The sequence below is a fragment of the Urocampus carinirostris genome, chromosome 18, assembly GCF_059441175.1.
Source record: "Urocampus carinirostris isolate Australia breed hairy pipefish chromosome 18, RoL_Ucar_1.0, whole genome shotgun sequence".
Classification (NCBI taxonomy): domain Eukaryota; kingdom Metazoa; phylum Chordata; class Actinopteri; order Syngnathiformes; family Syngnathidae; genus Urocampus; species Urocampus carinirostris.
The window spans coordinates 30,426,333-30,443,752 of NC_142366.1; the positions used below are offsets into that span (position 1 = coordinate 30,426,333).

Consider the following 17,420-nt stretch of genomic DNA (forward strand, 5'->3'; position numbering starts at 1 on the left):
CAATTATTTGTGCAATACCCAAATGCAGCTGTCTAAACAAAGTCCATTACAATCTTTTCCTAATCTACTGCAATACCTACCTGACTGTCACAAACCAGGAACAGAGACGGACCCAATAGCCCTCGCAGGGCTTGCTTCCACGATCCGATGGCTGACGGACAAGAGGAGCAGGCGGTGCTGAAGTGGCACTTCCGTGTCTGGCGAGGAGGATCGGAGACAGGCAGGAATAGCAAGTCGTTGGCCGGGACTGGAGAGCAAAGACGGTGTCGAGTTCGTAAACGAGGTCGGTAGCAGGAGGCAGGCAGGTAACGGGGCAAAACAGGTCAGGTAACAGGCAGACAGAAAGGGGCGAAGTTAGGTCCGGAAATAGGTTGGCAACAAAGATCAGGCAGAAAAAAACAGTGCAGGAACAGAGTCGGACGAAAAGACTTACTGAGCTGGTGTGCATAACGATCTGACGGCTTCCTCTTGGAAGCCGGGGGTTTAAAAGAAGAGCCTCAGCCAATCAGCTGTCCAAGCTGTTGGCGCCAATTAAGCCGTCGCAGGTGCTTTCAATGGGTAATCATGACACCTGACACTGTTTTTCTAAACTAACCTGCATGTGCATTGTCTTGCAACGCTAGCTAACTACATGTTTACGTACAATTTGGACATTTCAAAATGCAAATTGTAAATATCATTGCCTATTTATCCTGACAGTCTGTTATGTTTTTCTCTTTAAAGTCTTGATGAAATGTTTACCCTGGTATCAATGCCAATAGACAACTCAAATCAACATCTTTTGTATTTTTAGTATTAAAGGTATCAGATTCAACACCCTCAGCACTTTCCAGATAAATTAATTTGGAGTGAAATCTTATGCCCAACCTATGCCCTACATAGTTTTATTTTTGGAACCTATTAGCAAAAAACGTTTCAGTTTACGGGTTTTTTTCTGTCAAGATGATGTGCTGAGACTGGAAATTCACTTTTTCATGTTGCAACAATCTAAATGACACATAGTGGGGAAAGTTTCAAGAAGTTTGGATACGTTTCGTACCCACTGTACCTAGGGAAAAACCTGAGCATTAGCTCACACATATAACAAAATCTTCCATGACGGGGCGGCAGTAGCTCAGGAGGTAGAGCGCTCGTCTTGGGATCAAGGGATCCCAGTTCGAATCCCGGCTTGTCCGTGTTACATGTCGAAGTGTCCTTGGGTAAGACACTGAACCCCTAATACCCCCAATAAGCAGGTTAGCGTCTTACATGGCTGCAATACAAGGCTGCTATTGGGAAATGTGAAGCACACTGTAAAGCGCTTTGACTTGAAAAGCGCTATATATATGCAGATCATTTCATTTCATGACAAACTATCTTGCCAAAACCTCGGTATGGATCATTTTAGGATGCTAGCATCTTCACACATTACATGAGTGATTTTAAGCTTTCTTTAGAACAGTGGATTATACCCAGAGAAGCAGGGTTGGGTAGGGTTACTTTAACTGGATTACTTTCAATTACTTTTGGATTACTCCAACACCAAATATACTAATAAAAGACAAAATAAACTAAATATGAATAAAATGATGACTCACAACACGTGGTAAGCTTTCTTTCCTGGCTTTGATTTCTTTGATCTCCAGCAAAACTAACATAAAATGCGACAGAAACAAAATGAAAATCAATCCAAACAGCTTGCGAACATCATTTTTGCCGTTCCATGTGTTCCGTTACTCCCCAAGCCTGCACACAATTTAGTCATTTTATTCATATTTAGTTTCATTTGTCTTTTATTTGCAGATTTGGTATTGGAGTAATCCAAAAGTAACTGAAAGTAATCCAGTTAAAGTAACCCTACCCAACCCTGCAGAGAAGTGACTTCTATGGCCTCACATAAATTCCTAGCCTTCTCCTGCACTGCGACAGTACTTTATGGCTGTGACTAGGATCCCCATGATGCTTGAAACAGCAAATGGAAAAATTGTGTTAAACTTCCATCAGATTTGCTATATTTGGGGTTGGGCTGTCTAAACAACTAAGTGTTCCTGAAGAACCTTAAATGGACGCTCAGACTGCGCTATACATCCACATTCTACCGTTGAATTTGTGTAACTGAGCACAATAGACTAGTGAAACTCCACGATGCGTCGTCTCTCCTGCAGCAAGTTTACAACGTCCACCAATCAATATGCGTTCACAGAGAAAAGGGTTGTCTCCAGCCCAATGTTTAGGTTTCACAACCGACTGCAAGGTTTACTTCAATTGTTACGCCGCCAATTAAAACAGCTCATCAGAGACCAATAACATAGTTAGCGTAATTAGTAGCCACAGGCCATGTCGGAGTCTCCAAACTCTCTAAAGCTTCTGTGAGAGCAAGTCGTCACAAGTCTGATTTTTGAATGTGTGTTACTAAATTTGACTACAGGGCAAGTTTGGTATTCTGTGGGCGGCAACATTTGCTCTTTATAATTATGTTTTGTGAAATAATACTCACATGGGACTTAAACCCTTGAAACAGTTATTGTAGGTTTATTCGTCTTCTAGTAAGGTGTGATGGGATCAGGGTTGGGTAGGGTTACTTTAACTTGATTACTTTCAATTACTTTTGGATTACTCCAATACCAAGTATGTTAATAAAAGACAAAATGAACTAAATATGAATAAAATGACTAAATTTTGTGCAGGCTTGGGGAGTAACGGAATACATGGAACGGCAAAAATGATGTTGGCAAGCTGTTAGGATTTATTTTCATTTTGTTTCTGTCGCATTTTGTTAGTTTTGCCGGAGATCAAAGAGATCAAAGCCAGGAGAGAAAGCTTACCATGTGTTGTGAGTCATCATTTGATTCATATTTAGTTTTTGTCTTTTATTAGCATATTTGGTATTGGAGTAATCCAAAAGTAATTGAAAGTAATCCAGTTAAAGTAACCCTACCCAACCCTGGATGGGATTGAACCGGTAGAAAAAACTGAGAAAACCCTACTCACACTAACAGCACAAATTATTAAAAGATATACAGTACATTTTCTATGAAACTTCCAAGAAAACAAGATGTATGTGTTCAGTTCCATTGTCAGGGTTAAAACTTCCCAGAGGAATAAGAGTGCATACTCCTGTCATAACACAATCATGATGACTATGTTTGAAACACCTGCATATACAGCAGGCAGGCGCTTCTTCTGTTGTTATCCCATATCAGTGTTCTGGGTGGTGCGGGAAATCAGGAGTTGATTTCAGGGAATTGTAAAAAGTTCATCATGCTAGTTTGTGGCAAGTTAGCTGGGATTCAGGGTTGGAAGGGTTACTGTCTGTGGGCAGTGGGTAGGGGACACCCTGAACTGGTTGCAGATACTCCAATACTAAAGAATTTAATAAAAGACGAAATAAACATGATCTAAATAAAGTTACTAAATTTTGTTTCAGATAAATGAACAAGGTAACCTTGAAAAGAATTGAAGGAAAGCAAAGTCAGGTAGGGACTTGTAGTCCATCAAAAAAGTGCTCAAATTTTAACCATCAAGTATAGTTTATTAAGCAAAAATAAAACTTTCTCTTTCACCTGGCAGACAAGATATGCACTTTTGGAACTCAATATTGTTGAAAATACACTGTTTACTTTCTTAATTTACAACAAACACTGAGATTTCTTGTGTCTAAGTTCAAGTTGTACTTGTTTGAAGTAGAGATGCCAAACCTCTTGACAATAATCAGATTTACTATGCATATATCCCCGAGCGTATGCCAGAACGACCGTCCCATGAGGAAGATGGTGGTCAGCATTATGATACGCGAAATTTACATACCTGTAGCCACGACATATATCTATGCTTCTTTATGAGCTAACTCTTTCTGAAGTATGAGACAATTTATCCATCAGCACATTATTTATATGTAAATATACACAGCGGCACAGTGGTTAGCGTGTGTGCGGCACAGATCTGAGGTCATGAGATCGAAACTTCCTGTGTGGAGGTTGCATGTTCTCCCTGTGCTTGCATAGGTTTTCTCCAGGCACTCTGGTTTCCTCCTAATTGGCTGGTCCAAATTGCCCCAAGGTGTGACTGAACAAGTGAGTTGTCTGTCTCTGTGTGCCCTGCGACTGGCTGGCAACCAGTTCAGGGTGTCACCTGCCCACTGGGATGGGCTCCAGCACCCCCGTGACCCTACTGAGGATAAGCAGTGCAGATAATGAATGAATGATACTTTTAAATAAACTGGTAATCCTGCAAAGTAATCCACATTTTTTTACCAAATATACCTGTAATTTGTCTTCTTTGTAAGTGTTGGTTTCAGATTTTAAACACTATGAAACTCTATTTAGACTTTTTTGAAGCGTGGTTGATTTAAATGTGTGGGCTCAGGTAAATCTAGCTTTGAGATTTAAATAGTCACAGTGAATTAGGTGCATCTGAATTTTACATTCTAAGCATATCCTTGTGTTTCAGACCATAACTGGTGAAGCTCTCTGGTATTAGATAACAACAAAGCACCTGTGAAAATATGAATTGTTTACATTGTTCAGTTTGGCCACCTGATGTACTGCCTGAGGCGCAGGCATCAATCCAACCAGCACTGCCTGAAAGTTCTTAGATTGTTTCATGTGGTCTTTTCCAACCAGAGGACAAATGTAATGTTTTTTATTTGGATCTTCTATGGGAAAGTGAAGTGAGGAAAGCAACTTAAGGCAAGACTCAGTAGCTGGGACAATAAATCTTTATGTAAAAAAGTAATAACAGCACAACGGAAATAAAATACATTGGATCTTGCCTTGGTCAGTCATTGGGTTTATACTAGTGGAAAGGTTCTATATATATTCCATAATCTCCCCAGGAGTTAACCGTGTCTGTTGTGCTGACAGTCTGGAAATGCTGGAGTCTGCTCGTCCCGTCTCTGGCCGTACGTTTGCGGTCTCTTCGCTGTGGTTTATTTTCTAACGTCAAGATTTCCTATTCCAATTCTTCCATGACTGTGGTTCTTATTATATGTCCAATCTTACTTAACGCATTAAGCCATCTCAAACAGGGTTTTTGTTGTCCTTCCAGCCAAAAACAAGGTTCTGAGCCATGCCTTCCTGACCTTTCTCAAGCACGTTTGAAAACCTAACCATAAGAAAGGCATACACATTGATATATAGATCCTTAAGTAAACAATCAATCAGGATACATGTTTGTCCACCTCTTAAAATACAGCAAACCTCAACAAAAACACAGAGTGTACAGTAAATAGAAGCAGAGTCTCCACCTTGAGCGTTTTACCCTTTAACCCCTGGGACCATCTACTGTTCCATCCCGCATCAAAGCAATGACACTCGCGCTGTTGAGCCAGTGGATGTTCAACCCTGTTTTCAGGCACCAGCTGGCACGCAAACACACTTCACACTTCCCTCCAAAGTGAGCCTCTTGTTTCCCATCTATTCTCTAGGAGGGGAGTGATATGGCGAGGGAGGTAGGGCAATCGAGGGCAGGGGCAGCCAGGGGAGGGGCCAGCTAACAGGCAAACACTAAAGGTTACCATCCCCATTTCACATCAAATATCAAGGACACTAGTAATTACCGCATACAGCTGAGAGGTTCCGACACCGGCCTTGACTATCTTGTCCATCTGCCCTTGCAATGGCCCATGCCGGAACACTGGAAGCTTGCGCTTGACCGAAAAAAAAAAATGACAGACGCTAATTGCCACTCTCCCAAAGTGCGGTTGTAGTCTAATTGCATGTCAGGATGTGCCTGCTTATTCCCGAGTTTCTGTTTGGCTTCTCAAGGAAATAGATTTCTCTGTGGATTCGACTGCGCAAACACTCCTTTCGGCGTTGTCAATGTCACACGGTGTAACGCAAGTTAAATACCTTGCAATCCTCCGGTGTAGGTTTATTAGTTTGAGGGTTACTTACATAAGGTCTGGGCAAAAAACGAGAGGACGGCGAGGAGAAATCTGCAGCGCCTATTAGCATCCTTGTGTGACTCAGTGTTGCATGTGGTTGGGGTTTCTGAATTCTCACAGGGTGTGAAAGTGTGAAGTTGGACTGGTCGGCTTCGTGGGTGGGCACATGTGCTAACTGGACTAATACAGAGACAAGCGGTAGAGGATTTGAGCCGTGGTTTGGAAGATCAGACACATTGTGAAATTTCCAGATTAGAGCGCTGTAAAAGGAAGGAAATGCCAAAATGTGCCAGTCAGCTGGGCCCAGTTGGGATAAGCGTGCTTTATTTTTGAGATTGGTCAGCGTGTCTGCCAGGGACTGATAGCACACAAATGACACGGCGTCTGGTCATGACGTCGTGCCACTCCACACTGACCCACATATAGCACCTACGTAGCGAAAGTTCCACATAACGGTGCTAGAATCTGCCTCTGCCGCTAATGAATTCTCACAATGGGTCAGCCTGCTGAGGGTTGATGTCAAATACAATTTCCGCAGGTTGCGGATTCAGGCCCCTAATCGGGAATAAAGAACTCTTCCGTGTCACGGAAGGAAACTCCGGCACACTTTGAGCTCTGTAGCTCAAAATGAGAAATCCAGGAAAGCAGCACACCTGAGTTAAGAATAGCCGCATGCTGAAGCGAGAGCTCCGAGTGTGATCCGGTGTGCAAGTCACCGGCGGAGACTGATCAATTAGGCACCGGTGCGGGTGCCCCGCACGCTGTCACGGCTTGTTTGGCTTGCTGCCGTCATTCTTGTTATTTACTGAAGACAGGCCGTTTCGGGAAAGAGCTGGTTTTCGTCATGTGCCATGTCAACCCCCCTCGTATTGTTGCCGAGGGAGGCCAGCCATGTCTCCTGTCATTAGAAGATGTGTGTTTGATTTGGGCGAGCAGCCTGCCGTGTGTTTCAGTCACTGGCAAGCCGTCCCCCTGCTCGGTTTGTGTGTTGCAGGATGGAAGCGGCGGCTAGTGTCATTGCTCTCTGGGGTATTCGTTTCCCCCAGTTTGCTTGTGTGTTTACCTGTCCGCTGCAGTCTGCTGGCTTGTCTGTCCGTCTCTATATGTCACCTTGCAGCACCATTGTAGTGGACCTTATGGTGTGTGTCAATTTTCTCAGCCTCAAAAAGACATGACAAACTCTTTGATAGTATTCATTTTTTTCTGTCACACTTTTGATAGAAACTAGTGTGGTGGGTTATTCAATTACGATTGTTTGGGCTAAAGTAACCCGTCTGGATCACTAGCTGAAAGGTTAATTATATTGTTTCCTGGATGGCTTACGAGCAGTGACATGCAGTAGAGTTCGTGTCTGGTAAGACACAGTCATATCAATAAAAAAATGAACGTACACCTTATTCGTTGATTTATTGTCACTGCATGACAGAAATATATTAGCTGTAGCTTAGCATAATCTATACCTTTAAATACTTTGCTCCTTTTGAATAAAAGTATCAATTGAAAGGTAATTAATCTTCCATCATGAAAAAAAGTCCATGCAACAATTAAAAAAAAAAATACGGATTGTCTTGACTTGCTGTGAGCTTGCTACTACTATCACTTATTGGACTGTTTGGGCTGATGTGTGTGCAAATCTGAATTATTGGTCTCGCTATCACCCTCATCCATGAGGCAAGAGAACTGCGTGCCTCACTCTGCATCTGCAGATGCATGGCAATTTAATATATTATATAATAATGATATGTATTATTGTCATGATATCGTGTCAAAAGTGTTTTTTTAAACAACATAGTAAAAGAGTTAAATGAGAACTAACACAACATTAAAATGTATTTTCCCATAATAAGTGAGGCTTGCCTTCCCTGACTGCACGTCACTGCTTACTGGATACCTAGCTAGGTGACTACCCATAAAGCTAGCAAGATATTGAGATAGCTACCTCGACAGAAGGGTAGATTTAACTAGTAAGATAGCATAGGGATTGATAACTAGCTACATAGCTAAGTAGTTAACTGAACGATAGAAGTTAAAAGAAGTCTAGTTGTGTGTGGCCGCGGCACTGCAGCTGAGTGGTTAGCGCATCTGCGTCACAGTTATGAGGTCATAGGTTTGAATTCCAGCTACCAGCCTTTATGCAGAGTTTGCATGTTCTCCCTGTGCCTGCATGGGTTTTCTCACATTCGAAAAACATGCATGGCTGGTTAATTGCGGAGTCCAAATTGTCTTTACCATAATGGACTAATTGTCTTAGTCCATTGTACTTACCAAACTGTATGTAACATCCAACATGCCGACATTTGTTGTGTAAATATTGTGTAAATTATAACTATATGCCTCCTGTATCCTCCTTGTTTTATAACCTTATCTTCTCTGTTCCTTTATCTTCTTCGCTTTTTACCTCACTGTGACTGTGTGACACTGGAGTGTCATGCCCAATTTTGTTGTCACAATATGTTAACCCATTTTGTAACAATGACAATAAAGGTATATTCTATTCTATTCTATTCTTCTTTAGGTATGAGTGATCATATGAATGGTTGTCTCTGTATGCCCTGCGACTGACAGGCTGGCAACCGGTTCAGGGTGTCCTCGGCCCACTGTTCGAACAAGGCTAGGATGGGCTCCAGCACCCTTCACGACCTTAGAGAGGATAGGCCGTGCAGATAAGGGATGGATTGATGAATGGATAATTGTGTGTTGTCATAAAAATAACCTAATATCCTTTAAATCCTAAGCAAGAAAACATCAAAAGAACCAGTAGCTGGACTTTGGAGCTGCAGCGCCATGTCTTTAGTTCAATGTGTACGAGCGTGTAACAAGCAAAACCAAAGAAAAATGCTAATCCATTTGCAAAATACTGTTGACGTTCATATAAGAGAGTTCAAGTTAAGTTCAAGCACCGATCTGATCCACTTATCATAATGCTGACTATACTTTAGAATGTGAGTAACACGCTTCATAAACATTCTATGTTAGCTATACCTGCACTAAAACGCACCATATAAGATGACAATCTATTGCAAATCAATGGCCTTTTTACATGATAAAGCAAAATATGGAATATTCAGTGCTTGTATTGGATGATATCGTTGAGCATGGATATCATATGTTTGTAATAAATGAACTGAAAAAAATGATAAGTGTGCTTTATTATTATATAAAATGATAAAAACATACATAATTAAGTTCAATCATATGAAAGGTATTTATTTTACCAAGCAAAAGTGTATTTTAAACTTCTAAGGCTGCTCTCACTTTAATGAGCAAACGTTGAACAGAATAGCCAGGCTTTAGTTTTGCCAACTGTACAAAACATATATACAGGTAATAAATAACTTGCATAGGTTGTAGCTGTATGAGAAAGTAAATATGTCCTTACTCAACAACAGTCGCAGAGATAGCAGCATAAAAGCAATCATTATTTAGACACGTTAATCCAGCTCATAAAAAGTAATAGGATCAGTAAATACAGTTCTCTGCATATTTGCTATCTTTCCCTGGAGGTAGCGCCATGGCATAATTCACCACTCATCCCCAGTTTCCAGTTAAGTGCCACGAGGAACAACATGTTTCACTGGGAAGCAGTCATGAGATATGAATGAGTCATTCTCAGCAGGGCGAAGGTATCTGCTGAGGGGAAAGAGAGAAGGACATTCTCTATCATGAGTGATTATCACCTGATTGCTGCTGCAACCACCATGGGGATCATGTACATACTAGGCCAGATCTTGTTTGAATGAGGATCTTGATGTCAGGTTGGTTAATCCTCTTAAATGAGGAAGACAACAAATGAAAAAGAACATTTTGTTTTATTTTTGAAGAAAAGCTGCTTGAGATCAATGAACTTTGCACTAACCGAGTACAAACTACAGTGGTAGCTCTTCATACGAGGACTTCTAAACTCAAAAATGTCAGTATACAAGTCATTTTAGCATTAAAAATGTGATCGCTATACAAAAGAAAATCCAGTTCAAAAGCAGTCCCAGAGGCTACCACTAGAACGCTCACTGCTCGTAACTGCTTACCACTAGCTGCGGTCAATCATGGACAATTCATCACATCCACTACACAGCATCATCTCCAAACAGAAGAGCAGCTTCAGCGACAGACTGCTGTCACAGTCTTGTTCCACGGACAGACTGAGACGATCATTTCTTCCTCATGCCATGAGGCTCTTTAACTCCACCCAGGAGAGTAAAAGCCCACAATAAACCCCAACCCCACATTACCCTTTTTTATTACAGTGTACATTTTATGTAGCACTATTTAAATACTCTATATAAACACATTATATTGGGTATTTTTGTATTCTATATCTTTATTATTCTATTTTTTTAACACAAGGATACTGCTGGAAGTGTGAATTTCCCTACGGGGATGAATAAAGTATCTATCTATTTATCTATCTATCACCAGCATCAGTGTGTCCAGTTTGGGCCTACTACAAAAAAAAAAAACCTTGTGCAGTTAACTTTTTTTGTGTGTGTATGTACATTTTAAGATTCAGAAACTCTAAAGCCCCAATGTGTCATATTTGACCACATGATGGCACTCTGTTGTCTGGTATGAAGAAGAGCCAGTGATACACGGCAAAGCTTGGTGGACAAACATGGCGCCAATCCAAGTGGGGATTTCAAGAATTTAACATTGGTATGATACTTCATGTATTTTTGCGAATTATTAGTAGATGAAAAGTTTTTGTACCACTAAGGGGCGCTAAATATCAAACACTGTACCTTTAAACTTAAGTGTAGAGTAATTGCTTACGTATCAACAGTCTCTCAATCTGTCGACCACACTCGTCCCCCTAATTAATGATTACAAACACAACGCACAGCAAGACGGATTATGTAGAATACCGCGTCAAAATAGCAATTTTCTGTCTACCAGTGACCAAGACAATCTGGATTAGAGGCAAAATGGGGAAGATGAGATCAGGAGATTTCACTATATAAACATTTCCCAACTAAATATGATCAAAACCGAATAAGATACTGGAAAAACGTAAAAGTTGACTGGTATGAGATCTCCATGACTCTTTGCAACCTCCCCTTCCTCTGCACCACAGGTGTCAAACAGGCGGCCCGCGGGCCAGATCAGGCCCGCTAAGGGATTGAATCCGGCCCGCGAGACAACACTGAGAGAAGCACAAGAGAAAAATAAGCTGCAGGTTGAAATATGTCAACTTGATGTTGCCAAAGCCAGGTGCCTCAAACAAAGACACTGTACTTGTATTTCTTTCTCTCTCTCTCTCACTCTCTCTCTTTTCCACCATTTTTCTCCCACTCTCTGTCTCTTTCACTCTCTATTTCTCTCTTTTTCTCTTTCTTTTTTGCTCCTTGTCTCCTTCCCCCTGTGCCTTTTTAACTTCTTTTACTCTAACTTCCTCTTTTCCTTTTCTCTCTTTTCTCTTTCTCTCTTCCTACCCTTCGCGCTTTCTTTTCTCTTTTCTCTCCTTCTGTCTATTTCTCTTTGGATTTCTTTCTTCCTCTCCCTTTCTTTCCCCCTCTCTCACGACTTCTCTTTTTATCACTTTTGTTTCTCTCCCTCTCTCCCTTTTTTTCTTTCTGTGTCCCGCCCTCTCCCCTTATCCCTCCCTCTTTCTCTTATTTCTTTATCTCTTTTTCTTTCTCTTTAATCTACTAGTCCGGCCCCCGAGAGAATGTTTGTTCTATCGTGTGGCCCCCGAGTTCAAATGAGTTTGACACCCCTGCTCTGCACCATGCACACAGAGTCGTTATGATGCTGAATAAAAACTCACATTTTATTTTATTAATATTATCTTATTCATGTATTTTGTAGGTTTAATTATTAATTTAATGTGTTTTAGTGATCATGAAGATGCGTCTTATAGCTATTTAGGGTTCACTTTTATGCTTTTAGGGTGACAGGAGTGAACCAATTCCATTTTCATAACAGTAAAAAGTGCTTGTTCCTCGAGAAATTTCCACTACGAGCCTGATCCTGAAAGAGTGACCACTGTATGCAACAAACCCTGAAACAAAAAGCCTTAAAACAATTTAAGAGCGGGTAATAAAGTGCTTTTGGTGTCAGATTTCCTTCCAACGGTGAGATAAGTCAGGTGCACGAGAGGGAAGGGCTTCGAGAAGGGAGGAGCATCCAACAGGAAGTGCCAATGACACACAGATCAAATAGATGACATAACCGTTCAAAGTTCAACAACCTTCAGTGGCCGGTGAGGTCATAACTGACGGGATTTGTTACTTTGGCAACGGTGGGCTGTTAGGTTGCCCACTAAGGGTGTCCTAATGTACAGACAGCCGCTGAGTCAACAAAGTCTGTTTGGAGTCAACCTTTAAAAGTCATGACCTTGACGAAAGGTGCAGAGGGAGCTAATGTGTTTTCTATAAACCAAAGCTGCCTTAGGTTCACATTAACTGCTGGTCATCCGCTTAACTGGCAATAACACGTATTTAATAAACTGATCTGGACAATATTTACCCATGTAGCTATGCACAGAACCATTGCCTGGATTATCCTTGAACGAAAATTGCTGTGTTTTCGCTACGTAAAGGCATTTCGAAAAAGAGTTGTTTTTTCAATTCGGCAGAAAACGTGTAGTGTTCCTCCTCAGAACTATGCAAATATGCTGCAAAATATTCCACGGGTATAGTAAATTAAGAAATGATGTCTTAAAGTTGACCCATATGGCTGTAGAACTGGGACGTCCTTGAAGGAACACAACACTGTCAAAATGACGAATCCCATTACCGCAACATGTGAGGCCAGCTTTGAAACAGATTTTCGAGAACAGTGATTCTCATCTCATCTCATCTCATTAGCCGTACCGCTTATCCTCATTGGGGTCGCGGGGGGGCTGGAGCCCATCCCAGCCATCTCCGGGCAGTGGGCAGGGGACACCCTGAACTGGTTGCCAGCCAATCGCAGGGCACACAGGGACAGACAACTCATTCGCTCAATCACACCTAGGGACAATTTTGGACCGGCCAATTCACCTGAAATGCATGTTTTTGGAACGTGGGAGGAAACCGGAGTGCCCGGAGAAAACCCACGCAAGCACGGGGAGAACATACAAACTCCGCACAGCAAGTCTGGAGCTGGATTTGAACCCACGACAGGTTCCCACGACATGAACTGTGCCGCACAAGCGCTAACCACTGCGCCGCCGTGCTGCCAGAACAGTGATTGCAAACCGCTAATTTCTTGGAGGTAGGCAATTGTGGATTTTCTTTTACGTTTTGCGCGGAGTGTATTCCTATTTGTATAATTTTGTCAGGCTAGATCGCCGTGACCGCCGGGGCTGGGCAGTACTTTCCTGTTTTGTTTGCTCCCGGTTGTCACCTATCTGCAGCCCACCGTGTCTTATCTGGCCGGCAAGCCTGGCGTTGGTGCGGGTTTTGCTATGTCCCTTTGTTTTATCCCTTCCAGTTTTGGTCCTAACCGTTGCTGCTTTTCGTTGCTGGTTCGCGGTTAGCCTGGCTGCTCACCTTATGTTTTTTGATCAGCCAGCATGGCATTAACGCCTGTTTTGGCGTGTTCCATCCATCCATCCATTGTCTTCCGTTTATCCGAGGTTGGGTCGCGGGGGCAGCAGCGTTAAAAGGGAAGCCCAGACGTCCCTATCCCCAGCCACTTCCTCCAGCTCATCCGACGGGACCCCGAGGCGTTCCCAAGCCAGCCGAGAGACATAGTCTCTCCAACGTGTCCTGGGCCGCCCCCGGGGCCTCCTGCCGGTGGGACATGCCCGGAACACCTCCCGAGGGAGGCGTCCAGGAGGCATCCTTATTAGATGCCCGAGCCACCTCAACTGGCTCCTCTCAACGCGGAGGAGCAGTGGCTCTACTCCGAGTCCCTCCCGGATGACTGAGCTTCTCACCCTATCTCTAAGGGAGAACCCAGCCACCCTGCGGAGGAAACTCATTTCGGCCGCTTGTATCCGGGATCGAGTTCTTTCGGTCATGACCCAAAGTTCATGACCATAGGTGAGGGTAGGAACGTAGATCGACTGGTAGATCGAGAGCTTTGCCTTTCGGCTCAGCTCCCTCTTCACCACGACAGACCGGTACAGGGTCCGAAGTTTTGGCGTGTTTATTTTGTTTATTCCCGACCAGGTTTGCATCTGATGCCATAGCTGTTCCATTGTTGGTTTCTGATAAACAGGTAAAACACTAGGACGACTGGCTTGCTCGAATAATGCTGTTCCTCTGATGACATCACGGTTCAGGATGACAAAGACAAGACATATAAAATGCATAATCTCTGAAAAATTAATTGGAAAATATACCCATGATATATATTTCTATACATCTAGATCTTATGCAAAAACATGAATGATTTCCTCACGCTTTGCATGTTTAAGAATGTAGAATTGCCTTTAAGAAAAAACTGGAATCATAAAGGCTTGCTCGTATTGCCTTTGCTGGTTAAAGTTTCCCTTTCAAAACAGATTGTCATTCATTACAAACTTAACCAAGTGTAAAAATGTCCCACTTTGTCTGCTTTAAAGAGTATAAAAGCGCTCTTCCTCTCCGAAATTGCCATTGTGACTCTCATCAAACCAATCATCAGTGCAGCAAAGGAATCGGCGAGGCGATCCGTGACACAGATCTGTGGCAATAAACGATAGATCCAGTTTGGATAAGCGTGATAAGCGAGGGGTGGAGTCACGTAGTTTGCTGTTGCGTGAGGGCAAATCGCACTGTGGGCAAAGGCCTTCCTTCTCTTAATGCACAGATAGACTTCAACAGATGAAAGAGAGGCGCAAGGGACGAACAGGTCAAATGTTGAAAGATTATTTCCACAATAAAACACATAAAATCCCGGTTATAAAGAGCTAAAATGTCAGAGAAGTTCCACAGATAAAAGGGGTTTTCTGCAAATAAGTTATACCCTTGATGGCAGGACGAAACAGAAAAAGAAGGAATAAAGGATGAGCAGCGACTGTTTGAACCTTAGCAGTTTAATGCTAGATAGCTAATATGAAAAAAAACAGATAACAAATGTTAACTAATAATAATAATAATTTCCTTTGTATTGTCATTCTTTGTAAGAACGAAATGTCGATACACCTGACCCGTTGTAGCGAGCCGATGCAGCCGCAGCCAATAGAGGGCGCCGCCATTTTACCAACTCCAAATTGCAATTGATATCAAAGGTCGTTTGGAATCTACCAAAGAGTAAAATCAACAATGTGTGCCACTAATTCCTTTATTATTCCAAATCTGAACTGCAAGTTAGATTGTGGCCTTTTAAGAATCAGCTTGGACAACAATCAGAACTCTGAACATTTTATAATGCAATATTTCTGTCACTACGTTTCCTTCATCAAGTCATGTTCATTTGTATAGCATCACATGGAGTCTCAAAGGGCTGTACAGACCACAGATTATTGCGAACAACACTATTGTTACAACATCCCCTGATCTAAAACTTACATGAGGGCAAGGAAAACCTCAAAAAAAAAAATTGAGAAGTTTGAAAAGGGACCGCAAATGAGGTAATCCCCCTTCCAAGATGACCAGGCTGCAAAGGATAATGTTTCCCTAGGGTCTACCAAGAAAATGGAATAAAATCAGCAAAATCTTGTCCAAAATGTTTAGTTGATTTATTAATTCTTTTGCAGAGCAATCTCAAAACAGCTTAATCAAACACAATAAGTTACTAAATATACTGAACTAGCTCACGTGCAAATATCCCCAGAGTCAAGAGTGCTCTTATATCATCATCACTACCTCATCTTAGCAAAACAAATAAACATATTTTCAGTCATTACTTGGGCCCCCAAAATAGGTGTCCACCAACTTACACCAAAACAAAATCAATTCTGTCTTTACTGAGTCTGTGACGGAAAAGCCCACCCGATGAATACCTTCAGTATTTCCGTGACCATGAATCACTGAATTCATTATCACACTTGACTCCAAAATGTATAGTTATAATAGAATAGAATAGAATATACTTTTATTATCATTGTTACAAAATGGGTTGAACATATTGTGACAACGAAATTGGACGTGGCACTCCATTCACATTTTACAGTGAGGATAGAAGAGAACAAAGATAAAGGAACAAAGAAGATGTTTGTATTGTCCTTGTTGCAGGCTTTGTTTTCTAAGGAGGGGGGTGTATGAGGGGATGAGGGACGGACAGAGATGGTCAGATCCAGCTAGGTGGCGGTAGGGGGAAGCTCTGTACGCATGTTTGATGCTTCTCTACACACGGTCCATGTTTTTTCCCCCCTGGTTGCACAGTCCACGTATTGAATGAATTTGGGAAGTACAGTCCTTAAGCATTAAATTCGCCGGTGACGATAAAAGCTCCATCGGGGTGTGCAGGCTGCTGTTTATTGATAGCAGCGAGCAGGAAATTTAGCGCTATGCTAACGTTAGCATCCGGTGGAACGTAAACAGCAATCACAATGACCACAGTTAGCTCTCTCGGTAGATAGACGGGTCTACCCGATACTGCTAGAAACTCTATATCGGGTCAGCAGTGTGTGTCAATGATTCTGCTGTTATTGCAGCGCATATTCCCCCACCCATCTCGGTCATGCCGGTGTAGCGTGCGTCCTGTATAGTTACCATATATACTTGCGTATTAGCCAAATTACCCTGGTGTTCAGACTAAAAGCATAATTAGACCAAAACAAACACAGAGTAATGTACCCTTTTAATTGATAAAGGTAAGAAAATTGACATGCTAACCAGTACTTTTCCAGTCAACAAAGTGAAACTATTTCCTTTTTTGACCCGAATCTCTCTTTAATAACAGTAAAATTCCAAACACAATCCAGGCCAGGTGAGACAACAATCACCCGACTGGCATGAGCGATAACCGATGACTACACTATGTCCGGTATGGTTCTTGCAAAATAGTATTTAAACTATGAGCCGGCACTCACGTACAAGGAATGCTGTTGCGGGCTGTCTTTAACTGGGTGATATGCGCTACTTTGTTTGACCAAAGCACGTCAACAAGACGGCTACCCTGATTATAACCCCTCAACCAGACGTACCCCCTCACTCTTTGCACCCACGTCAGCGTCTCAATAAATACCACCCTCGAGAGCGCCAGTTCCCACAGAAGTTGGCAGAAAAGAATGAAATACCCAGCATTCCTTCACCAAGTATAATGTGATAAGTCCGAGTTGTTGGCATTTAATGGAAGGGAAAACAACATGTATCCTCTGAATGCACCGCACAGTGCGAAACAATAACTATTGAACTGTCCTGCTGATTTTCCAGCACCTTAAAGACGTGCCACTAAAATCTCTCGGTACGTGACTGCAATGCTCAACCAATGCTCCCGGTGCATGTGACGCTTCGGTGTTTGCCGACTGCTGTTTTTGAGGGAGAGCACGTGTTGAGTATAGCAATTGAGTGTTTGTTCATCAGTTTCATTTGATGATAGAAAGCGCTCGAGGCGAGCCCAAGATAGGAGGCGGACACTGTCTCCATTCACTCGCATGATAACCTCAAGGCTACACCACAAAGGCTGCATGGTTACGCGTAATTTCCTGTCGTCAAGGCACTCGTGTGTGCAGAATTGTACGTTTTGGCAGAATACTGCTTTCCAG

At 42.3% G+C, this 17,420-nt stretch overlaps 1 protein-coding gene across 3 annotated transcripts in view; it reads right to left on the reverse strand.

Moving 5' to 3' along the window:
• LOC148348805 (uncharacterized) overlaps positions 1-17,420 on the reverse strand; it is an 83,310-nt gene that overhangs the window by 45,736 nt on the left and 20,154 nt on the right. For all 3 annotated transcript variants that reach the window (XR_015847578.1, XM_088322225.1, XM_088322226.1), the window contains exon 2: positions 81-247. Coding sequence is in view for 2 of the 3 variants with exons in the window: in XM_088322225.1 (XP_088178351.1) it covers positions 81-247 (167 nt within the window). In the remaining variant the exon portion in view is untranslated. The remainder of the gene's footprint in view (positions 1-80; positions 248-17,420) is intronic.